Source organism: Tetrao urogallus (assembly GCF_951394365.1).
Source record: "Tetrao urogallus genome assembly, chromosome: 20".
Taxonomy (NCBI): Eukaryota; Metazoa; Chordata; class Aves; order Galliformes; family Phasianidae; genus Tetrao; species Tetrao urogallus.
Genome location: NC_136833.1, coordinates 907,118 through 931,493, shown reverse-complemented (window position 1 = coordinate 931,493; position 24,376 = coordinate 907,118). Strand labels below are relative to the sequence as shown.

The 24,376-nt window shown below is 51.4% G+C and overlaps 1 protein-coding gene across 1 annotated transcript; it reads left to right on the top strand.

Annotated features, from left to right (window-relative positions):
- Window positions 1–239: 239 nt before the first annotated feature.
- MTMR4 (myotubularin related protein 4) lies at window positions 240–24,072 on the top strand (the record flags this gene model as incomplete). Its single annotated transcript, XM_079545071.1, has 18 exons — window positions 240–621; window positions 2,641–2,730; window positions 4,444–4,560; window positions 5,171–5,253; window positions 5,449–5,615; window positions 6,964–7,060; window positions 12,611–12,724; window positions 17,881–18,077; window positions 18,298–18,426; window positions 18,712–18,823; window positions 19,153–19,348; window positions 19,812–19,997; window positions 20,743–20,913; window positions 21,027–21,181; window positions 21,507–22,737; window positions 23,093–23,203; window positions 23,511–23,599; window positions 23,895–24,072. Exons 1-18 carry the CDS (start codon window positions 577–579, stop codon window positions 24,070–24,072), a joined length of 3,468 nt encoding a protein of 1,155 aa, XP_079401197.1. The 5' UTR covers window positions 240–576.
- Window positions 24,073–24,376: the final 304 nt, after the last annotated feature.

Sequence of the window (24,376 nt, the reverse complement as noted above, 5' to 3'; positions counted from 1 at the left end):
GAGCCGGGCATCCTGCAAATCCCTGAGCACGCGGCAGCTGCTGGGGCGTCCTTCAGCAAAACGCAGCGGAGCAGCAGAAAATGGAGAGCTCTGTGCCGGAGGACGGAGCCGAGCGTTGCAGCAGAGCTGCGGCACAAAGCTGCTCGCTGCCATTGTTCCCAGCACCGGCAGCCATTGCCACGGGTCCAGACCGCGGCTCCTGGCAGCCGCTCGAGGAGGAGATCGCGCCGGGCTCTGCACATGGGGACGGGAGGGGGAGAGGAGGGGTGATCCCCGCCGGTCTCTCCATTTTCTGTCTCGCCTGTCGGGGAGACGCTTAGATGGCAGAGCCCTGCTCCGCGTCCCTGCGAGGTAGGTGGAGTCTGGGCGTCCTCCGCCCTCCTTCCCTCCATTGTCAGCGCTGTGAGCGCGGCACCTGCTCCGGCCGCCGGCTGCAGGGATGCTCCTACCCTCCACCAAGCACTGGCGAGGCTGCGGCAATCCCTGCGCCGGCGCCCGGCAGCCGCTGCCGGCAGCAGCACGGAGCCCAAGGAAGGAGATGCTGCTTGCGCTCGGCTGCCGCCTCGGGAAGTGAACATGAGTCTGCCAGGCCGCGTCTCCTGCTCCATGCTCAACTGCTTTGTAAGTGCTTTTTTTGTTGTTGTTGTTGTGTTTTTTCCATCTCCCTGTCTGTTCCAGAGCTGCGTGCCAGCTCTGTGCTCAGACGCTGCCCCAGATCAGGCCCGTCCTTGAGGCTGGGCCCTGCTGCCCCAGCTTGGCATCCCGCCGCTTCTCACCGAGGGGAGGCCCTTCTCCTCCCTCCACGTGCCCCAGGAGACACCATGGGGCACCACCCTGGTGCCGTGCCCCAAGCCGAGGGCACAGCAGCCAGCTGAAGGCCCCGTGGCTCCCTGCCTGGTGCTGGGAAATCGCCGTGCAGAGCTGCAGTGCCGGGGGAGCTCCGTGCTCCCACACAGCAAGGCTGCGAGACTCTTCCTGGGGGTCCTGAGCTCCATCTTTTGTGCCTTATGGGAAAGTGGCTCTGCTTGGAGATTTGCAGGAAGCCCCCACAGCAGGAACTTGTGGCTGAACGGCTTCAGGAGCTGACTGTGCTGTGAGCAGTGAGGGGTGCCAAGAGGCCGCCCCAGGAGGGGCTGAGTCTCACACCTTCCCACAGCAGGGAGGGACTCAAGGACGCCGGGGCTGCTCTGTCCCAGTTCCTGCTGCTCGCCAGGTTTTCATTGTGAGCTGCCAGGCACTGATGAGGGGCTGCCCTCCCTGCTTGGGCCCACCCCACAGCCTGGCCTGCACCCGGGGCGGTGCCGCTCCCCTTGCCCCCCCTGCGGCATGTGGGGCCCAGTGCATGTATGAGGAGGTGCTGAAGCCATGCTGGGATGGATGCTGGGTTTCACAGCTGCTCGGGCAGCTGGCTGTGACCCCCACCGTGCCACACATCTCCCTGCCTGTGTCCCGGGAAGGGCTCTGCTATGGGGCCGTGGGCCTTTGGAACAGGAGGGGGTCCCGAGTCGGGTGTTCAGCACTGGACGTGGCCCACAGACACTTTCTTTTTAATCTCTGATGAGAAAATATGGAGATTCAGCATCCTTTTAAATATAACTGAAGCAAAAGGGTTGGGTTCTCATTTCCTCAGGTTGAAATCTGGAGGTTCTAGCCCAGGCAGCTCAGCCAGAAAGGTATTTTGTTTTAAATTCTGTATGATATGTAATGCTTGCAGGACAGTGTTTCCTAATAACCGCTGGAGCTTGTAGGGGAGCGGTGGGGAGCAGCAGGCATTCTGAAGAAGTGCTCCTGCACCCAAGTCCTTTAACACATGGAATGGACGCATCCTCAGCTTCTGTCCTCTGCTGATGTCTGGGTGCTGCTCACTTGCATGAGGTGGTCAGGCAGAAACCAGGCTGAGAGCTGATGTAAGATAGGACCAGGATTTCCTGAGTGATTGCATGTTGGCAGGTCCCCCATTGAGACACTCCTCACTGCCCCAAGAGAGGTGTCTAGGCTCCTTGTGTCTCCTCAGGACACCTCTCCAGGCCATGTCAGGCTTCCCAGGTTCAGTGCTTTGCAGGAAGAACGCCTTGCTTTGCTGCTGGCACTGCTCATGTCTTGTGATGTGGGTATACCTGCACCCGATTGCTGTAGGATTGTTTCACACTTCCATGTTCTTCTCAAAAAAAATCAGGGCCTGCGCAATTATCTCACGGCTGAGAATGAGAAAAACAATTGCCCAAAGAAGGCAGTCCTTGGTAACAGCAGGAAGAGGTCAGAGCTGGGCTGTGGGTGGAACCCTGTGTGTTTGCGTTGCTGTGGTTCCATAATGAAGCTCGCAGGGTCACCTCTGCCACGATAAGTCACTGTCACATCCCTCGAGGTGCATCACTGAGGTTATCTGCTCAGCTTTCCACGAACCGTGGGGCTTGAAGAGACACGACTAGGAGACCCGTTTCGGATCGCTGTTGTGCTGTGGGCGTTGTGCCATAGCTGGGCTCAGGGAGCTGTGTGCAGAGGCAGAACGTCCATTTCCATCCACAGGTCGGGGGATCCCCAACACGCTGTGATGCCAGGAGCATCCTGCAGCCCGGATGTTTTTCATAGCATGCAGTAGCTGGGGCCCTTCTCTCAACGCGTGTTTTCTTTGCAATGCAGGGTGAGGAAGGCCCCCCCAGTTTGGAGTACATCCAGGCCAAGGACTTGTTCCCCCCAAAGGAGCTTATAAAGGAGGAAGAGTCATTGCAGGTAAGGAAGTAAGAAGACAGAAATCGTCTGCTTTGGGATGCAGCAGGCTGAGCTCCGTGACGTGAAACCTGAGAGCGCTTCTCCAGGCCAGGACGTGCTCTGGAGCTGCAGGTTCAGCAGTGCTGTACATCAGCTCGTGCTGGCAAGCCCTTCCATGTGTATGGAGTCTGGGAGCAGCTGCTCAGTGCTCGCTGCCCTCCTTGACTGCCGTGACTTTGCAGTGCACACAGCATCACATCTGCCTCTGGGAAATACAGCTGGAGTGTGATGCAACGCTGCCAGGCTGGGTGTTCCCCATCCTCCACCTGTGCTGGCAGTGAGGAGCAGAGATGCTCTGGCGCTGTGCAGCAGGAGGCCCTCTGTGGGACAGGTTGCATGTCAGAGCTGGGCTGTGCCATAGGAGGCAATAGTCATATTGCAACAGCTGATCTGGCTCTCACATACGTTGGCATTTTCCTGCTGCTGAGCTGCTGGAAAGAGGAGTCTCTATATTGTGCCAGCCTCATGCTGCAAGAGGCTCTTGAAAGAGACCCAGCTACTATCCCTGCTGTGCAGCAGGGGCAGCAGAGCCAAACCTCCTGGTTCTCCTCTTAGCATAGTCTGCTGCCACCTCATCCCAGCACTCGTCATCCTCCTGTGGCCAGAGCCAGGCCTGCTGCGTGTCTTCTTCCCACTGCTGCAGCAGTCGAGTTTGCTCAGTGGCCAGCATTGTCTGCTACCAGTGCTGGGAAGGAGGACTGAGATGTGGCAGCTGCAGGCTTGGCTGGGCAAGAGCACAGGGGCTGAGGATGCTGTGGGGCTGCAGCCTTCAGAGGGTGGAGTCCTGGGGTGGCTGCAACAGAGGTGAGCTAAAAGCAGCATAGGAAAGCATGCATAGCAGACTGCCAAAATGAAGAGAGTATGTTTTCTTACTGTCAGATAATTAATATTTTAGAGGCTTTCCAGACAGGTGCCAGTCTCAGGTTGTTATTTTTGTACCAGTAACTTAAGAAGGAAGGACTCCTTGGTACAACTGCCACTCTCACAGCACATCACGTCTGAAAGCCAGGAAATCCAGTTTTTAGGCAGTGCATTTACAAACCATAGAAACAGCTCAGAAATAAAGGCTGCGTGGTCTGACTTGTACTAATTACAGTATAATGAATTGTTTAATCAGATGCCCTGCCTGGAAAGCAAAGGGCTCTGGTTGAAGTGATGAACAGTTGTGACATTTCTGCACAATTTGGTTACCAACACCACCTGATGTGGGTGGCATTCAGGGAACAAGGAGCCTACCTAGCTAGAGAAAAAGAGGCCTGACGAATTCTAGGGTGGGCCATCTTTTCTTTTCCACATGTACACAAAAAGAATGTAAAACTTGGCCATCTACCAGCATCCCTTGTTTTAAAATTAGTTGCAGCGTGTTCTGGGCTGATAGGGAAAGCCAGAAAGATGTTGGATTTATCTGCTATCTGGATTTAAAAAAAAAAAAAAAATCTAACGTAGGTTACTTCATTGTACAACCAAGCACTGCACAGAGGTTCCTTCACAGCCTGGTTAGCAGAAGGTGGGCCAGCCTTTGCCATTTACCTGCACTGGTGCCCAGCAGCCTCGTGGTGCTGCTGACCCCTCTCTGGGGCTGTGCAGCACACAGGCAGTGGGAGGAGCGGCTGCTGGCACTTCGTGGTGCTCAGAGCCCCCAGCATGCCTTGAACTTGTGTGTCTCCCTTGCAGGTCCCGTTCACTGTGTTGCAGGGTGAGGGAGTGGAGTATCTTGGCCATGCAAACGATGCTGTGATCGCCATCTCCAACTACCGGCTTCATATCAAATTCAAGGATTCTGTGATCAACGTAAGTCCGGATCTTCCCATTCTTTCTTCCTAAACTGTTACCTCTTGTAGTATTTTGGAGGGGGAGGAATAAGCAATTTCTCTGGTTTGCAACGTGAGAACTGGGCCTCTAAGCTGCCAAGCTTGACGTTGTCTCTTGTTACTGTTGGTCATGCAGTTATTGGAGTGCAGGTGGTGTGCTCCTATGGATGATAATTAGGTCTTTCCCTTGTTCTTTTTAAAATCCAGCATTAAGCTCAGAGGTTTTAAGAGTGGTAGGATACCGTTCCTCAGCATGAGACAGTCAGCTGGTGGGAGCCTGAGGCTTTCTCTCACTGTCTGCACTTGCCATCTTTTATTGGAGCCTTTGGTTGGTTGCGGTTTGGTCTGTAACTGGTGGTCTGTAACTTTGGTCTCCCATGGTGGGAGGCTGCCCAGGGACAACTAGAAATCAGGCTGGTGATTCTTGAAGGAGATTCTGTGCTGCATCATGAAGCTTCATGGAGTGGGTTTGTAGTTTGGGCTGGGGACTGGTGTTAGCTGATAGAGCCCCATTGGGCACCACGGGCTGTGGGCAGGGCTGCTGTGCCTGCTGCTGCGGTGCTGCCATGCCCTCCTTCTGTCCCTTGCAGGTGCCTTTGAGGATGATGGAAAGTGTGGAGTGCAGGGATATGTTCCAGCTTCACATCGTCTGCAAGGACTCCAAAGTGATCAGGTATCCCTTGCTGTAGATGCCACTGCATCTGCTCTGACACCTGCCTTTGCGCTGTCATTGGAGTGAAGCCGTTTCTAAAGGTTGCTCTGTTTTTTGTAAGAATTGATGCTTTGTTCATTTTTCTGGTTAAGCAGAGCTCCCTGTCTGTGTCCCAGCAGGATGTATGTACTTGCTGAGTATGATTTGCATTTGCAGGTGCCATTTTTCCACCTTCAAGCAGTGCCAGGAGTGGCTGAAGAGACTAAATCGAGCCATTGCCCGCCCTGCTAAGCCTGAGGACCTCTTTGCATTTGCCTACCATGCGTGGTGCTTAGGAGTCTGTGTTGATGAGGAAGATCAGCATGCACATCTGTGCCGTCCAGGTAAAATCCCAGCCTGTCCCCTTCTTGTTTATCTGTCCAGAAGTACACTGATGCAGTTGTTCATAAAGTGGTTTCTCACCATGTCTTAGATTGTGCTGTAGCCATAGCCCAAGTCCATCTTGCTCAGCAGCATCCCACACCTGGCCCAGGCATCCAGCTGATGTCCAGATGCAGCTGGATAACAAGCACAGTAAAAGGAATGATAACAGTATGCAAAATATGGGGCATTCTGAGGCAGCAGCACTTAAATCCTTTCCCTTTCTCCTTGTGAATGAAGGAAACGTTCCATACTTCAACACTTTCATCATGATAATGATGCTCAAGCAGCAAATGTCATCTGCACTGAGGCAGCATAATTAATATCAGCACATCTCCATCTCTTCTCCAACACTTAGAAATGCCATGGCATTCCCAGGATAGGCCTGCAGAGGTGTGGCTCATTCTTGCACAGGCTCAAATGAAATACTTGAATCCATATGGAAAGAAACAGAGCTGTGATGGTGCCCTCGTGTGGATCACGAGTTTGCCCTCTCCTGGAACACAAAGTTCATTTGCAGTTGCTTTCTTTTTGTAAAGCTTCAATGTGAATAAGAGGAAATTGAGTAGTGTGATGATCATGGCTTTACATTTAGAAATTTGCTGGAATTAGAGAAGCAGTAACCTAAGTGAGATGTGCAAACACAGGTTTGTATGGAGAGATGGGGGATAAATACTGCAGCTGAAAGGTACTAAAAAGAAGTTGGTAGGGAAAAAAATAAGCTCTGTGCTTCTGCTCTGATCCAAACACCAGAAATTAGCAGATATTTCCTGTATTTCCTGTAGAGAAAATATTATTTTCTAGCATAAAGACATTTACCTGCAAAAATTGTTGCTGCTGGATATTAGTGAGGCAAAGAACACTTCAGTATTAGTTTATTGAGGAGATTTGACACTCAAGCAGCAGGGACACCCAGTGTTGCTAAGATGAGACAAAAACACGAGGGGAAATTATGAATCAGCCTCTGAGAGCTGTCTGGAAGAGCTGCCCCAGGTTGAGACGCTCAGTACTCCTCTGCAGTGGGCTTCCCAGTTCCACTTTGGAAGGGAAAAGTGGATGAGATGAATGCTGCCATTGCACACGTTAGCAGAGGCTTTTTCTGCGCTGCTCTGTGCGCTGGGACTGGGAGGTGAGCTGACTTGACATAAAGAGCAGAGGAACCCCTGTGAGGAGCCAGGCTTTATCGTATCTAAAACAAGAACCCTGCCATCCAGCTGTCCTGGGGTTTCTCTGCAGCCTCCAGTAGTTGCTGTGGAGCTGCCACCAATATTAAAGTTTCATCAGTAAATACTCTGTGCTCTGCTATTCCAGGTGACCACGTGAGATACCGATTTGAGATGGAACTGGTGAGGATGGGCTTTGACTTGCAGAACGTCTGGCGAGTCTCTGACATCAACAACAATTACAAGTGAGTGTTGCACCACCAGGCCTCCCCGTCCTCCGCTTTCCTTCCTTTATTCCCATCACAGTTCCCCCCGCAGAGCTGTGGATGAGTCAGGCTCCAGCTAATCCTCCTTCTGGGTCGTGCTCGCCCTCAGGCACATCAGCATAGAGCGAGTTCTCCTTTCTTTCCTCCTTTCATGTCACGGAATTGAAGAAGAGTCTACCGCAAATGTAAGAGCTAGCAGCAGTTGTAGATGCTGACCCAGGCAATTTATTGTGGCCATAACTCCTCCACGAAGATGGTTAGGAGACCGGGAGAAATCATCCATCGTAGGGTTGCCTTTGTGATCAGTCTCTCTAAAATGCTCGTATTGAAAATGTAAAAGCTTACGTAAAGTCGGGCAGCTGTTCTCTTGTGTCAGGAAAGTGGGGACAAGGCACTAGAGAGCTGCCGTGGAGCTGAGGGTCTGGGAACGAGCGGGGCTTCTTTAGTTTTGCTGTAAGGGGGGCTGAAGGGTGATGTGCTTGCAATCTACAGGGCTGGAAGGACACTTACAAAGCAGGTGGAGTGGAGCTCTTCTGACAGTGGCAGGTGATAAAACAGGGGAGCAGTGGTCACAAGTTGCAGCTTGGCAGGTTCAGATTGGATACGGGGGGAAATTCCTTCTTCAGAGTGGTGCTTTGCTGGGCCAGGACCATGTGGAAGTGAGGACTCTCCATCATGGGAGCAGATCAGGTCCCAGCCTACCTGGTGCTGCAGGTGGTCCCATTGTGAGCAGGAGGACGGAGCAGGGATCTCCAGAGCCCTTTCAGCTGAGCACAGCAGCTCCTTCAGCCTGTCCTGTGCTGCTGGAGGAGCTGGTGGAGAAGCGCTTCCGCATTCTTTGCAGCAGGTGGCATTAAGCCAACAGGTTTTTACTAAGCGTTGAGTCACATATGCAGGTCTGCATTCCCTATAAGCCCTGTCTTGAAATGACTGCGATCCCTCAGTCCTTTCTCTATTTCTCAGGCAGTAAAAGCATCCCTGTCATTTTCGTATCTCCAGTTTCTTGTGGGGACCATGAGATGCCTCAGGTATGCTGGCCTGGGGAAACCCCCGAGGAATTCGGAGTCTGCTGCCCCCTCTCATGTGTTTTCTCAGGATTCAAGGCATTAAGCACCGCGTTTGGGATTTGATTTAGAGTATCTTCTTAGCAGTACCACATCATTGCTTTTGTCTGTTACGTGACGTTGTTGGCAGTATTGACACAGTTCATCTAAGAACGAAGAAACAGGAATTCTTTTCCTGTCCTGCTCAGTGGCTGCAGGTACATCTGCCTCTTGGGAAGCAGCCACGCCGCCCCTCAGTGCAGTATTGCGGGATGTGGTTCCCTTGGATTGCCTTGATGCCTCCAAGTGAGGTTACTCACCTGTGCTTTGCTTCCTAACGTTTGACCCCAGACGTTAGCCAGCTTCTCTGAAGACAGATGTTTTAATTTTGTCCAAACCATGGAGGAAAGAACTTGAAACAAACCTTGGCAAGCTGGCCGTGCTTTCCTTGGGTTTGCAGAGCTCCTGCCTGGGGATGCTGGCAGGTCTCAGCTTCCCTTCTGAGCAGACATCCTGAGATCTTCGAGGTGGTGTAACTGGCTTGTGCAACTCTGAAACCAGTTCTCTCTTGCCGCTCCAGGGAGTGTGTCTTTAAATCCTGCCTTGGCTTTTGATCATTACCACCTGCCTCTATTCACAGGAATCGGGTTACTTTTTAACTGTTTATAGTCCTTTTATCTTTTATTTCCCAGCATTGGCAAAACAGTGTTGTTAGAGACAGGATACTCCAAGGTAATGACTTTGTTCGTTGTCTTTCAAGTCTGCTCTGAGATGTCCTTATCTGGTAACTATTATCTTCTTCCTGGCGACAGCCATCATAAAAATAGAGCAATACAGGCCTATAATAGCCACTCCTTCAGTCTTGATATAAGTATACTCTTTCAGCATACCATCATAATAAAATTATTACATAATCCCTTCGTGGCTCTTACATCCTCAGTCATCTTGTGAGTGTGCAGTCTGAGAGCCCCCAGCAGTGCAGCCCAGCTGCCAGAGCTAACGCTGCTTTCCTGTTGCTCACAATGCTGGGGTTTGGTGCACATAGAGTTCTTTCACAAGTAACAAAAAATCCCCACTTTTCTTTCAGTGTCGATGCTTATTTCCAGCTTTGATCTTTTTACGGTCGTGGTTGTATTTATTTTTTTGGCTTTATGAGGAAATGCTGCCTGGAGTGCCACGTTACCGTTGGAGACAGCTGATGTTTCCCACTAATTTCTGTGACTGCTCTTAATTCATAGTTAGTCTTGTTCAAGGCCAGGCTGGATGTGGCTCAGGGCAGCCTGGGCTGCTGGTTGGCGACCCTGCACACAGCAGGGGGTTGGAACAAGATGATCACTGTGGTCCTTTTCCCACTCAGGCCATTCTAGGATTCTATGATTCTGTTTTATTACAATTCTCTGCAAATCATGATACTTTCCTCCATGCTTATGGGAAAGCTGGTACTTCTTGTTCTTGCTTGTATTTGCTGTATGAATATGTGGATGATAACACAAGAGAGACTGCTAGGGATGACACCCACGTTTTTACATTCTGTGAAGGAGGATCTCTTTCACTGGACGGGTTGTTGCCTTTGTGGCAAAAGATGCTTCACCTGTGCTCGTCTGTAGGTGTGGCTGGTGCTGATGTACGTGTTTCTGTTACACACCTTTTCCTGGCTTCAAACCTCAATTTCAGTGCTGTTCTGGGTCATCGTGGTCCCATATGCACAACACAGGGTCAGGCAGGACTCCCTCCCAAATGAAAAAGGACCATGTGAGGTCTGTAACCGTTTCTTATCTTTTCAAGGGTTACTCAGGACTTGAGGCGAGCTTTCTTCAAGCCTTTGGTGAGCAGCCTGTAAAAAGAAGCTCTGAAAATCCAAATCTGGGCAGCCACACGCGCTGCCTGCTTTGTGGACGCATGAGGTGCCACCTCCCTCCACAAAAGCCGTGTTGACTCTTCCCAAGTGTGCCGTGTTTACCCTTGCAGTGGCTGTGACAGTCAGTGGCTTTGTGCAGCAGTCAGGCTTAAGTGGTTTCCCACGTTCGCCCCAGAGAGCTTTTTACAGAACCCAGGCCGTGTTTGCCACCTTTCATTGCTCTGGCACCCGAGCCAATGTAAGCAATGGCTTACACATCTCAGTGAATCATTCACCTGGTGCACATTTGGGTTGCTGTGGCGATGTTGGCAGAGCATTATCTGGTCCTGCTGATTAGTTGCTCCTCATTCCTTGCAGGTAGTTCCCCCGGGTTAATCTCTCGCTGTGCTTTTGTCACCTGTGGAACAGGGATCGGTCTGGCAGCCTCTCCGTGTGCTCACAGCAGTGCAGATGGTTTTGATGTTCTGCTGTGACCGTGCTTATCTACCAGACCTTTAGGTGCAGTAGCAGGCTGACACCTCCAAGGTGGTGGAAAAAAAGCCTTCAGAGTTTTAATTTCTTCACGGGGCATTTCTTAAAACCGGCCTGACCTGCCTGATTTTCACTGTTTTTTAATTGAGGTTCCTGTTCGGCTCTTCTCAAGTTTGTGCTCTTTGGAATCATGTCCCCACGTTGCCCAGAGGTTGTGGATGCCCCCTTCCTGGGAGCACTCAAGGCCAGGCTGGATGGGGCTGTGGGCAACCCAGTCTGATGGGGGGTGTCCCTGCCTATAGCAGGGCATCGGAATTAGGTGATCTTAAAGGTCCCTTCCAACCCAAACCGTTCTGTGATTCTATTTGTAGGAGGTTGTTTTACTTCTGAAATCCAGCTTCCATTCATTGAGATACCTCCTTTTGATCCCCTTTGATTGTTGACTGTTTGATGCCTTTTCTGCATTGCATACTGATGCTGGTAGCTCTTGGCCTCACACTTTTACCTCCACATTGTCTAGGAACAGACCACACTTTGTTTCCTAGCTCAGTTGTTCCGGTCCTCCTACAAAGCTTCTACTCTGAAATCTAGGGTACCACTGATAATCTATTTTATACCAACTTGCTCTTAAGCAAGCACACTCCTTTATCCTGGCTTTTTGGTTTCTTTTAGCCGTGGGATTCTGGCCATAGCAGCACCGGTCTGTTTGTCATTGTCTCATTGCTTGGTTTTGTGCACCCTCCTTAATTTTGACTGGACTTCTCGGGGCTGTCCTGTGTCCTAGCTGGAATTGTTTGACTTATTTGTTGTGGTTTTTTTAAGAGTGCAGAGTCTCAGTGCCTTAGAAGATGTTCTCCTGTACTGGAATTCCCCTGAATGCACTCTTCCCAGTTTCTAAGACATCTCCCATAATGTTTCATCTGAAGTACCAAGAAGCTGATTCTGCTTTGATGTAGATGAACGCTCTTCTTATATAGGTTGCAGCTGCTCGAAGCTCCCAGTGCGCACTAACCTTGCTCAACACACTGCTGTTCTGTGCCACACTTCTATGTGATTAACTTCCTGACCAGTTCCACACATGGAACACGAACCCTACACACAGCCTGCCCTGGCCTTCAACCTGTTACCTGACAGCTTTGGTCTTGTTTCCTGGCTTCCCCTTCCATGCCCTATTATTATCCCACACACCCACCTTCCCTTCTGCCCAGGGCTTTCTAAGCAGCTGTCTGTACGCCATGTGGAGTGACATCTCCTTGCAGGGCAGGCAGGTCTGTGCTAGCAGCACATCCCAGCAGCACTGAGCACTGTACCGATGCCCCTTGCCACCAGCTGGGTTATCCTGTGCTGAGGGAGCACCAGCCACGCTCTGCACATTACCCACTGGGTCATTTCACATTCCTCGGCCCTGAAACATTCCTTCTAAGTGATGTGGGTTGGAGCTTAGACCTGAGGCTGCTCTTTGATGTTCTGTGGGCAGGACTTGGTCTGCAGGAGCTGCAGGGCTCAGTGGGTCCAGGATCCAGGCAGTGCTTTGTCTGTGGGTCTGTGACCTGCCCTGCATGCAGCCACATGCTGTGAGCCCCGAGGCACAGCGATTGCTGCATTAGGCACGAAGCCCCTGCACTGCTGGATCTTCACTTGTGCTTTGCTTTGCTTGCATTGCTCTCAGCCCTTCTCCCCAGCATGCTGTTTGCCTTTCCCCCTCTTTTCCTTGGGACCCCTCTTTTCCTGCTGCTGACCACTTACCACTGGCTTGTTAATGTTTTCTTAGGACTTAAGCATAAGGTAATCATGGGCTAATCGTAATTAATTATTGACTCTGCATTTTTGAAAGCGTTGTGAGAAAACCAAAACCCCACGTAGGCTCTCGTGTTTAAACCCCAGCTGCGTTCCAGAGGTATCCTTGGGAAGTGCTGTGATGCCTTGCACAGGCCCAGAGGTGAGGCCTGATGTGGAGGTTGTCTTTTCCTAGCTCACTCCTGACAGCAGTTTTGGGTCACTTTACTCATAATGGTACTGAGGCAGACAGGAAGAGCCCGTCCTGCATGCAGAGTTTGGGAAAATGCAAACTGCTCCTACACCGTTGCTGTACAATTTTTCTGGTACAGATTTTGGGTGCTGAGTCTCATTTTGCCTTGCTGCTTCCTTTCTTTCCAGGCTTTGTTCCAGTTATCCCCAGAAGCTGCTGGTGCCTGTCTGGATCACTGATAAGGAGCTGGAGAATGTGGCTTCGTTTAGGTCGTGGAAGAGGATCCCTGTGGTTGTGTACAGGTAAACACAAACAAGTGCTCTCCTCAGGCCCCTGATGGCTGCCCTTTGGGCAGGATTGCAAGCTTGGTCTGTGCTGGTACAGCAGGACGCTCTTCCAGAGGGAGTTCTGGTAACTGCTGCTTCTTTCTTGCTCTCTGTTAGATCTGAGGTTGGGGGTGACTCTGCTACTGAGGGAGATGCAGCAAGGGCACCGTGTCCAATTCAGGTTCTCTTTCTCTGAGTTTCAGAGTATTTTGATGAGATGATATGTGCCTGGCTTCTTTGAAAAGAAGTCTTGGCCAAAATGAGCCTGCTGCATGGCCCCTGTCAGCAAGGTAGTATCATAAAATCACGAGGCTGGAAAGGACCTACAAGATCATCTAATTCAACTGTCATCCTATAACCATTACTACCCACTAAGCTACTAAACCTCATAGCACCTCATCCAGACAAGTATTTCCAGCCGGTCCATCCAGGTCCTACCTTTTGGTACCCATCTGCAAATCATTTCCGTTTCGAGTGAGTTGTGAGAGTTTGTAAACACTGAGGTAACGGGGAGGATGAAATGTTTGCTGGTGGCTGAACATGGTTGAGTCCATAGCTGATAAACAGAGGGAGTGCCTCTTCCCTGGTCACAGCAGCCTTCCAAAAATCATCTGCATATGAGGATGCATGCAGCTAGGCAGCAAGCAAAGCAGAGATTTTCAGGGCAGGGGGTGATTTCTCTATAAACACATCTTCTGGGAGACCAGCATTTTTGAAACAAATGGGAAGTTGGTTGCATAGGTGTGCAGGAAGATACCTCACCCAGCTGGTGTGTGTTGTAATGTATATATTGTGATTTCTAGCATTGGACTCATTGTTAGCAATTATTAAATCCAAATTCAGAAAGCTTTGAAAATACCAGAGCTGCACAACAAAGCAAAGCCCTGGGAAGGCTTTTAGTAGAGCCAGGAAGTAAAAACAGGGAATTTATGCACACCTTAACTGTACGTCTCCGTGTTACGTGGTTTGTGTTGGATGCTGTTGGATGCTGGCAAAATGCAGTGTTGTTCTTACAAGACCTAAATTCTGCAGCAGAAGAGTAATGAGTGCTGGTTATCGTGTGGAGCTTTGCCCTCTTTGTAACCAAGTCAGCTAAGAAGTTAATTGTGTTTGTGATTACTTCTGCTAAAATTGGTCTGGCATTGGAGACTGTCCCGGTGTGCTTCCCCACCCGAGGCAAAAGCGTGTCTTTTTGCTGCTCTCTGACAATTATTTTGTTCAGCACTTCATAACATCACTATGAGGATACCCAGTCATTTACAAACTGAGCTGCAGCCCTCTGCAGCCTGGGATCAGATTACAAGGTGCTGACAGTGATGATACAAGATGGGGCAAGGCCTTCGCCATCTCCCTCTCATCTTCATGCACTCTTTAGGCTTTGCTCCCAGAGTGGAAGCGTTTGGCCAGGAGAGCCTGTGAGGGTGTGAGGGTGGTGTGGTGCCTTGTGCTGTAACAGGGGAAGGGCAGAAACGCACACCTCCCACTCAGCTCCCCATCACCCACAGCTCAGCTGCACGCACCCGGGGACTCAGCCACGTGGGTCTGATTGAAAGAGCTCAGAGCTTCCCAGGGATGCGACTGAATTCCTGGCTGATAGACAGATCTGTAAAGTGTGACACCAGAGGTATCACGTCATCAGTTCCCTTACAAAAAGTAGAATTGAGCTGGTGAGCAAAGCAGAAGCACGGGTCTTCATTGCTGAGTTCTCAGTGGAGATGCACAGTGGAGACGCAGGAGCCTCCAGGCGCAGATCGCTTGTAAAGCAGCACAGAGGATGCAATTAATAATTTAAGTGACTACAGAGGCAGACGGGCACGGTGTGCCAGCCGCTCCTCGGCACTGCGCTGTCTGCACAGCCACCTTCAGAAGTCCTTGGCACTGCAGTAGCCAAGAGCTGCTCATGGATGCTTCCAGTCACCTTTATCTGTGCCTGTGCTGCAGCAAGCGGCGGGGAAACAGCAAGCAAATGGAGAAGTTTTGTGCAGCCCTGATGCTGAGCACACAGCCTGGGGCCTTCTGGCCCTGCTGAGTGGGGCAGGGCTCTCCCCTGTGCACCTGGAAACTGGGAGCACTTGCAGGCGTGCATCTCAGATGGGAGCCTATAGGTGTCACTGAGAGGCACTGCTCTGGAAACCCTCTCTCAGCTGTTCCTTGTGTTTTAAGCCAAGCTGCTCAGAGAGCTCTTAGTTGCAGCTTTCTGGTTGATTGCTGGGAGTTAGGTGGCTTGTGCTAGGAACATCAGATGTGCTCCAGCTTTGTGCTCTGAGTGAAGCTGGGAGTGAAAAGCAAACCGATTCAATGCAGGCACCTCCTGCTCCAGCTTTGGGTTCTGAAGGAGTCTTGAGCCATCAGGACTAAATTGAGGATTATTAAGGAATAACGATGGCCCGTAAGTGAAAACGCTATGGCACTTTGCACTGTTCCAGTCTCAAGGATCACTTTCTTCAAGGAAAACCTCAAATAAGGAAAGAACTGAAATGCTTCATGTGCTGGTGGTGAGCACGGAGTGGAGCTGTGTGTGTGCCCCGGGCTGGGGAGCTCAGTGCAGGCTCAGGTTAGGCTTTGGTTCTTCCACTGGCACCTGTTGCACTTTCTGCTTACTGATGACTTCATGCTCGTTGATGCTGGCCGTGCTCCCTTGTGTTTATTAGCACATGGTTACGTCTCATGAAACTGATCAGCTCAGGACCATGCCCTGCCCAGTGTTTGTTGCTCTGCTCAGAAGTCTGTGGCACCGAGAATTCTTGAACGCGGTGCGACTCTTGGGCCACGCTGGTAGCACTGCATGAAGCATCCACTACTGACTGCAGGTGGCTTCACACACCGGCGCAGCTGAAGTCCTTTTCTACCTTCTGCGTCCCGAATGGAGCCGTCACACCCAGCCAGGCACTGGGAGCAGTCATGGCACAGCACCCGCATGTCCCAAAAACGTGCTCAGGCACTGTCTGGGAAAGTGCTAGTTGGCACAGGCCAGGAGCTGTGGGTGTGCTAACAAACAGGCTTGGGTGATCGCGGGCCGGTGCTCCAGTCCACACCTTGGCTCTGTTTCACTTACTAGTATAAACAGAGCCTTGCTGCTGTCGGTGCTGCCCATCCTGCAGTCATCCTGCAGCCAGAAATAGATCTCCTGGGAGTGACGCTGCTCCTCATCTTGCAAAACACAACTGTGGTGCAGGATGGACTGAAAGAAAAGGGCTCCAAAGCGTTTTGGGCTGAATGTGAATGTTATTTTTTGGTAGTCTTCAGTTTGCAGTCTTCATCAGTATTGTCTACAAGGTGTTGTTAGCAAGAAAGAATTCCCTGCAAGTTGCTTCAGGAGAACGTTGTCTCTCTGAGAAGCAAAACTGTTCCTCCAAGCTGCAGAGCTGCTGTGAGATGCTGTGCATCACTGTCAGAAGAAACCCAAAGCCTCAGCATGTTCTGAGTTGCTGCCTTTCAGAGCAAATAAGGGGAAGAAGCAACAGCTTCTGCTGTGGGACAGCAGAGCCCCTAACAGAGTGACAGCAGAGGAAGGGAAAGAATGGCAGGGGTGCTGCTCAGAGCCCCACTGGCACTAAAGCAGCCTTTGAGTGCTGGGTTGGGGCTTGTTCAGTGTGTGCACTGGGATCTAAGCTGTGATATCTTCTACTTGGCCACTAAAGCAACTTTTTCAGAGGTGTTGACCTACAAAAGGTGTTTGGCTGTTGTTTGTCAGGTACTTATCCGTGTCTCTGTTCTTACTCTGGCTCATCTTCAGAGAGATGTTGCACGAGGGGCAGCAGGGCAGGGAGGGGTGAGTGTTATTGTTAGGAGATACAGGACCATCCAGTTCCTCATCCCCTCCCTGAGAAGGTCTGGACACCAGGGACAGCATCGCAAGGGAGTGTAACAGGATGGGGATGCAGATGTTCTGCCTCCATGGCCTTTGCAGCAGCCAGTATCTTCCATTTCCTGCCACATGTAGTCAGGAGAATGTGAGACTGTGCTTTCTGTGGTCACTCAGTGAGCCTACTCACCATGGACTTTGTGTTTTACATTTAATTTATTATCATTAAATTTTATATGCTTTTTTATCAATTGATATCACGAGATCCTCTACAGTTCTTTTTATATGCTTTTTTATCAATTGATATCACAAGATCCTCTACAGTTCTTTTTCCAGTCAGCTATAGACTGTCATGGATAATTCTGTAGCAGCAGCAAACTTTGTCACATAATCAGCCAACCCCTCTCCAGGCCACTTAAGATGGATGTTCATGTGAAAAATGCACACTTAGCCCTATTTCAGGGCCCTTCTGTGAGGCCTACAGCCAGGGTAGGGTTCATATTTTAGGGCTTATTAATAAACACCAGCTCCACCCAGAAACCAACCAGTCTGATGCTGGGTGAGCTAATCCCTCCAACTTACAAGCAGTAAATGAAATGGTTTAACAGCCAGCACTGCAAGGAAGAGGTGATAAGGGAAGAACAGAGCACTATCACAATGAGCAACTGTGACTTTCCCGAAGTACAGCCACAATTATTGGGAGTTCTGACTTAAGAGAGCAATGGCTAGAGCAACTGGTAGTTTCCCCCCGCTGCAGGGATTCATTTAGGTGGGCCCTGCCATCGGGTCCAGGCGTGCAGCTGCCCCCGAGCTGCCACTGTGTTCCTGACAGCCGCTCCTGCAGCCACTGCCTGCTGCCCTCTCATTTGGCCGGCTGTTCCGCCTCCATCAGCCACTCCTGCGCTGCTCGCAGTCATCCTGTGTTCCTCATCACTGTGATCTGAGCGATGGCCTCCCTGCCATAAATCATAGAGTAACAGAAAAGCTTGAGTTGGAAGGGATCTGAAGGCTCATCAAGTTCATCCCTCCTGCTGCAGGCACAGCTGCCAACCACTAGATTGTGTACTAGATCAGCTTGCCCAAGGCCCATCCAACCTGGCCTTGAACACCTCCAGGAACAGAGGTGCATCCTCAGCCCCTCTGGGCAACCACTGTCACCTGCTGTTGTGAATAACTGCTGTTTGAAGTGCCCTGCTGTCTCACTGCTTGGTGCAGGGCTGGATGCAGCAGGTGAAGCAGTGAGCAGGGTTGCCCAGGCACCGACTGGCTGGGGGTAAGTGGGGAGGTTTGCTGGGTTGCCCTCACCTCCACAAGGCTTCCTTTGCAGACACGTGCGTAACGGGGCGGTGATCGCACGCTGCAGCCAGCCTGAAATCAGCTGGTGGGGCTGGCGGAATGCTGACGACGAGTATCTGGTGACATCGATTGCCAAAGCCTGTGCCTTGAACCCCGGAGCGAAGGCACCCGGCGGCGCGCCGCACAACGGGAGCAGCGACGGCGGCGAGGCCTGCGAGGCTGACTTTGGTGAGACAACGCATTTCCTTCTGCTGTCCCCTACGTGTGCACGTGATACAGCACTCCCTGCACCTAAATGTTGTTGCTGCTAACAGGGATGTCATAATGCAAGATTTAAACCTGGTATGCAGGTTCATAATGTGGGCCGTGCATGTGGGGTGGGTACACAGCCAGTGCTGTGGGAGGGAGGGAAGGAGGTGCCAGCACTCAGCCTGGGCTCTCTCTGCAGACTCGTCCCTGACCGCGTGTTCGGGTGTGGAGAACGTGGGCACTCCTCAGAAGCTGCTGATCCTTGATGCCAGGTCCTACACGGCAGCCGTGGCCAACAGGGCAAAGGGAGGAGGCTGTGAATGCGAAGGTACTGAGCGCATCCCAAAGCACTTCTGGAACCTGCTGAGCCTAGTGGGCCCTGGAGCAGGTTGGGTCAGGTTGGCGTTCCGGTCTCTGGGATCACACTGCCCTTCTCAGTTGTGCAGAGTCCATTACTGCACAGAAACAGCTGCTGGCCCACGAGGCTTTCTAGAGGAACTGCCTACACTGAGATTGTGCAGTGCTGCTGTGGGGGGGGCAACCAAACCGTGCGTGGAGGCAATCGCTGCAGTGGCAGCAGCAGTTCCTGAGTGTTTCTGTCTCTCTTGTTCAGAATATTACCCAAACTGTGAAGTCGTGTTCATGGGCATGGCCAACATCCACTCCATCCGGAACAGCTTCCAGTATCTGCGAGCTGTCTGCAGTCAAGTGCCAGACCCCAGCAAGTAAGTCACCTGGCTCTAGCCGTGGGAGAGGTGCTCACAGTGCTTAAACATGGCCCGTTTTGTCCCTGGTAATCTGGAACGGATTGCATCACGGGTTTAAGTATCTGTTGTCTGTATGTATCCTATTTTCTACCTTTCAGTAACATCAGGGAGAAATGGCAATTACATGTCAGTTTGTAGTTATTCCCAAGCTGGTTAACTCTTCTTTTTGACATATTTTTTAAAGAATCTTATTTTCATTGAGAAGACAAAAGTAACTTGGGTTAACGTGTTGTTTTGCCACTGGAGGACTAAGCCACCGTCTCCCTGCTTTTTTGCACACCTTCTAGCTGGCTTTCAGCCCTGGAGAGCACCAAGTGGCTGCAGCACCTTTCTGTCATGCTGAAGGCAGCAGTGCTGGTCTCCAGTGCAGTTGACAGAGAAGGACGTCCAGTGCTGGTTCATTGCTCTGATGGCTGGGACAGGACCCCGCAGATCGTAGCGCTGGCAAAGATTCTTCTGGACCCCTATTACAGGACCATGGAGGTAAGCGTTGTGCTCCTCTGCCGTTTCCTGCTGTCAAATGGCAGTTCTTGTCTTTGAGTCTCAACAGCAAGGAGCAAAACTCCACGTGGCAATTAGCTTACTGGCATTTCAGAGCTGTTATTATGGGCATTGAATGTTCTGTGTGTTCTTCCTGCCTCTTTTTCGCTATTCGCTGAAGTGCGTTGGTAAATAACCTGTTGTGTTCAAGGTGCAGCTGCTTCCCTGCTCTTCCTTGTGATTATTTTATTTATTTATGTTCATTCTCGAGGCTGTTTGTCATATAAAATAACAGATGTCGCTCTGTGTTTGAAAGCCTTCAGGTGTAGCTTTGCCCCCAGACCGAGCCACTAACAATTTCCTTGCCAGAGCTACATTAGTCCTGAGATCACTTGCCTCTGCTGGCTGATGGGCTTTGCCTTGTCTCACTCGGTGCCTACAGTAAAATTTTCTCTTTTATTTGCAGGGTTTCCAGGTGCTCGTTGAATCAGATTGGCTGGATTTTGGTCACAAATTTGGTGATCGCTGTGGTCACCAGGAGAAGGTGGAAGATCAGAATGAGCAGTGCCCAGTTTTCCTGCAGTGGCTGGATGCTGTTCATCAGCTTCTGAAGCAATTTCCTTGCCTCTTTGAATTTAACGAAGCCTTCTTGGTAAGAAATACACACGCAAACACTTCTTTATTCCTTACCAACTGTGAGCAGAGGCAGAGAGGAGGCCGTGATATTTTATGGTGTTATGGTTGAAGGAAAGAAAAATCGAATTCTTTAAAAATTGGGAAGTGTCTGAGTACTGCTTGGGCTCTCTGCTGGCATTCCTCACATACCTGTGCGGGTTCAGCCCTGCCCTTTAGTTGAGGCATTCTGACCTGGTTCTGTATGTGCAATGCTGCTGACAGCTTCTCTTCAACTGCTTACATTTCTTCCTTCTCCCAGTGGGGACTGCAGGCTTGGCAGACCAAGCAGACTGGGCAGTGATGGAAGTTTTATGTTCAGCAGTTTCTTTGGATTGCTTCTTCTCCAGGTCCTTTTGCGGCCCAGTGAATTCACATACCATCAGTAGCTGTGTTTTAATCAAAAGCTGCCATCAGCAGCACTGTTTTAACCCAAAGCTTGGTTTAAGAAAAAAATATGGGGAAATGATAGCTATCAATCTGTGTCTTGTCATGTAATACAGCTTAAGGACATAGACACGGTATCAGTTGACTGTTGATTTCACTTTAATGAAAGTGCCTTCTGTTATCCCCTCTTTGTCCTGCCCTGTGTGACAGAGAGGACAGCGCTAAGGTCACCAGCTGGATGAGAAGTGCTTGAATCTTCCCAGAGAGGTGGAAGATGTTATCCCTGGAGACACTGCTTCCCAATAACCATGACAACTGTTCTCCCTTTGATGCTGCAGGTGAAGCTGGTGCAGCACACATATTCCTGCCTCTATGGGACGTTCCTTGGGAACAGCCCGTGTGAGCGAGAGATGCACAACATCTACAAGCGTACCTGCTCCGTGTGGTCCCTGCTGCGGGCTGGAAATAAGAACTTCCACAATCTTCTCTACATGCCAGGGTCTGAGCAGGTGAGCATTGCTCCTGACCTCGCTTTCTGGGCTGCCCACTCGCCAGGCACTGCGAGAGGAGAGGCTGGAAGCTTTCCTGCCGCGTTCAGCTCTGAGCACAGTGGTTGTTGCAGGTGCTGCATCCCGTGTGCCACGTGCGAGCGCTGCACGTCTGGACAGCGGTGTATCTGCCGGCTTCCTCCCCGCACCCTTTGGGGCAGGACGACATGGACATGTACATGCCCCCTGGATCTCAGAGCCAGGAGTTCAGTGGCAGGTGTTTGGACAGGTAAATGCCTCGAGCTCCATGCCGGGTTGCCTCTTACCGCAATCATCTTCCCCTTCTTGTAGTTCCTCTGTTTGACCTCTTGCACTCATTATCTTTGCTGCGGGGAGCAAGAGCTGTGTTGTCCATCCACTTGCTCGCTGCTGCACTAAAAAGGCAGACTGCAGATGCCAGGCTCTGGTGTTCTGCATTTCATGCTGCTGCACCCCTCCTCTCTTCCCACCCCATGATCTCCAATTAGAAACATTTCCGTTATCACAGCTACGGCTGAAATGAGGGGAGTTTCAAAGAGTTTTGTTTTGAGATTTGCTTTGCTTTGGGGTTCCAGATTACCAAAGACAAGATCTATGGACGACCTGCTTTCAGCCTGCGACTCCAGCAGCCCGCTGACCCGCACATCCAGTGATCCAAACCTGAATAACCACTGTCAGGAGGTGCGTGTGGGCCTGGAAGCCAGGCACGCTGCCACTGAGGGAGCCGAGCTGCACGTGGGAGAAGGCAGCGTGGCGGCTGCTGCTGAGACACAGCAAGTGGAGGAGCAGCAGGAAAATGCCCCCCTGCAAGCCAGCAGTGCTTTCAACAGCAGCACTGAGCATGAAGAGCAAAGGAAGAAGCTGCGCAGCTGGGCACCTGTGCCAGCGAATGACGTGTCTGTGGAGACAGAAAAGGAAAATGGAACGTACGTGGAGGAACTGGATGGTACATGCCCAGCTCCAAATCCTTCCAAACAGGAAAATGTTGACAGGGTTTCCACCAGTTGTGGAAAGCAATTAGAATCCCGTTCCCAGGAACCTCTGAAAGCTGCTGGCTTGGCACCCGGTGGAGAAGGCTGCCCCAAGAAAAACACCACCTGCCAAGACATTCCCAGCCAGGAGCCACCGGCACCCAGCGCTCCTTGTCAGGAGCCGGGCGTCCCCTGCCCAGATGAAGACAACAGCAAAGGCTATACTGGAAGGAAGGGGCTCTGTGAGGATCCCTGCCGGATGGGGAGAGTCCCACTAGAGCAGTGGCGCAAGCCCATTTCCCAGAGCCAAAGCAGCGAGTTCTCCTTTTTGGGGTCCAACTGGGACAGTTTTCAAGGAATGGTGACATCGCTCCCCAACGGGGAGCCCACGCCCAGACAGCTCCTCTCCTACGGTTGTTGTAGCAAAAGGTTGAGCAGCAAACAGCTGCGGGCACCGGGCCTGTGTTTCAGTGGCCAGTGGGCTGCCAGGGAAGGTGCGAAAGGCTCAGTCTGCTCTGGCCACGTCGGCACGCATTTTGCAGGCTCTGCAGGGAAGCCCAGCCGTTCGTGGCTGCCCTGCCACCTGAAGCAAGCGGCTGGGCCCAAGCACATGCCACCAAAATGTCCTTCTCCCGTGCCTCCTCTTTACCTGGATGACGACGGGCTCCCTTTCCCCACGGATGTGATTCAGCACAGGCTGCGGCAGATCGAGGCCAGCTACAAGCAGGAGGTGGAGCAGCTCCGCAGGCAGGTGCGGGAGCTGCAGCTGCGGTTGGACATCCGCCACTTCTGCGCCCCGCCGGCTGAGCCGCCCATGGACTACGAGGACGATTTTGTAAGTAGCTGCCTGACGGCCTCAGCTGTGCTCATCTCTGCCAGCAGCAGTCCCTGCACACCCCCCGCTGCCTGCTCCCAGCTACGTTCGCGTTCCTGTAACTGCAGAGCAGATGGTTAAGACCATCGCTGTGTTTCTTCAGCCCCGTTCCCCTCATCCACAAGCCATGTCCACGTGCCTCCTGGAGGTGCTTCTGCTTCCAGGGGGCCAAGCGATGACTCCTGTGTGGTTGTGAGTGCTTCAGTGGTTTGCTCCTCGCATGGGGAAATGCAGAGCCACCCGTGTGCCCCTCACAGGCGCTCTGTGGCTGGGGACGGAGTGCCCTTGGACAGGGTGTGTGACTCTCTTTTTTCAGACGTGTCTGAAGGAATCCGATGGCAGCGACACTGAGGACTTCTGCTCTGATCACAGTGAAGATTGTTTGTCAGAAGCGAGCTGGGAGCCTGTTGACAAGAAGGAGACCGAGGTATGTGTGCTGTAATAGCAAATGCTGTAAGTGCAGCAGGAGAGGATGTTTCCTTTCTGGCAGCTGATTTCCATGGTTACAGCAATGATGAATAGGCTGGAAGCAGGGCTGAGAGAAGCCACCCTTGTCCTTTAAGGCAAGGGAGTGTTACATCCTCATCTGCTGCATCCCACGGAAAGGAACCTGTGTGATGGGCTGTCTCAGGGCTGGCCTGTTCTTGTCCAGAGCAACATCTCAGCCTGCATTCCTGAGACCTGGTCAGTGTGGTGTTAGGCTTGGAGCTGATGAGGACTGCTGTTTGCCCTAGGTCACGCGGTGGGTTCCAGACCACATGGCCTCGCACTGTTTTAACTGTGATTGTGAATTCTGGCTGGCAAAACGGAGGCATCACTGCAGGTAAACAATTTTTTTGCTGCAGTCCCACTCTTCTTCTCTACCTGTCACTTGAACGTCCCAAAATGCCTTCTGCAATGTTTTTCCCCTCCACCTCTGAAGAGAAAGTATTAGGACCTTTCTTTATTTACCAGATCTCAGAAATTCCTTGCAGATTCCCAGTCTGCTATGTTTTCCTCGTTTCCATTTCCCCGAGGTTTTTGATCCTCCTGACCCCAAACTGGATCCTTTACACTTGCTGAATTTTTTTCCTGGTGTTTGCAGCTCTCTTCTCACCGCCTTTCTTTCTTCCTGACAGGAACTGTGGAAATGTGTTCTGTGCCGGTTGCTGCCACCTGAAGTTGCCCATCCCTGATCAGCAGCTGTATGACCCTGTCCTCGTTTGTAACTCCTGTTATGACCACATCCAAGTGTCTCGTGCCAGGGAGCTCATGAGCCAACATCTGAAGAAGCCCATCGCCACAGCTTCCAGCTGAATGCCAGACAAGGGACCTGTCTAAGCCCAGCCTTTTCTCTCATGGGTTTGAAGGGTGACTCTGCCTCCACTGTCATTGTGAAGGCCTTTGGTGCAACACTTGAACACCAAGCTTGAATGCACTGTCTTCAGCAGTCTTACGATCAGACTGGAGCAGAGGAGCTCAGATTAGAGAGCACAGAGTGCCTCCACTCTGGTACCAGTGGGCCGTACATTGTAGTCTGACCTAGGGCAAAAGAGGGGATTGCAACCTCTTATGTTTGTGGGCTGGAAAGCAATGTTTTCACAGATATTGCCAGTGCAAA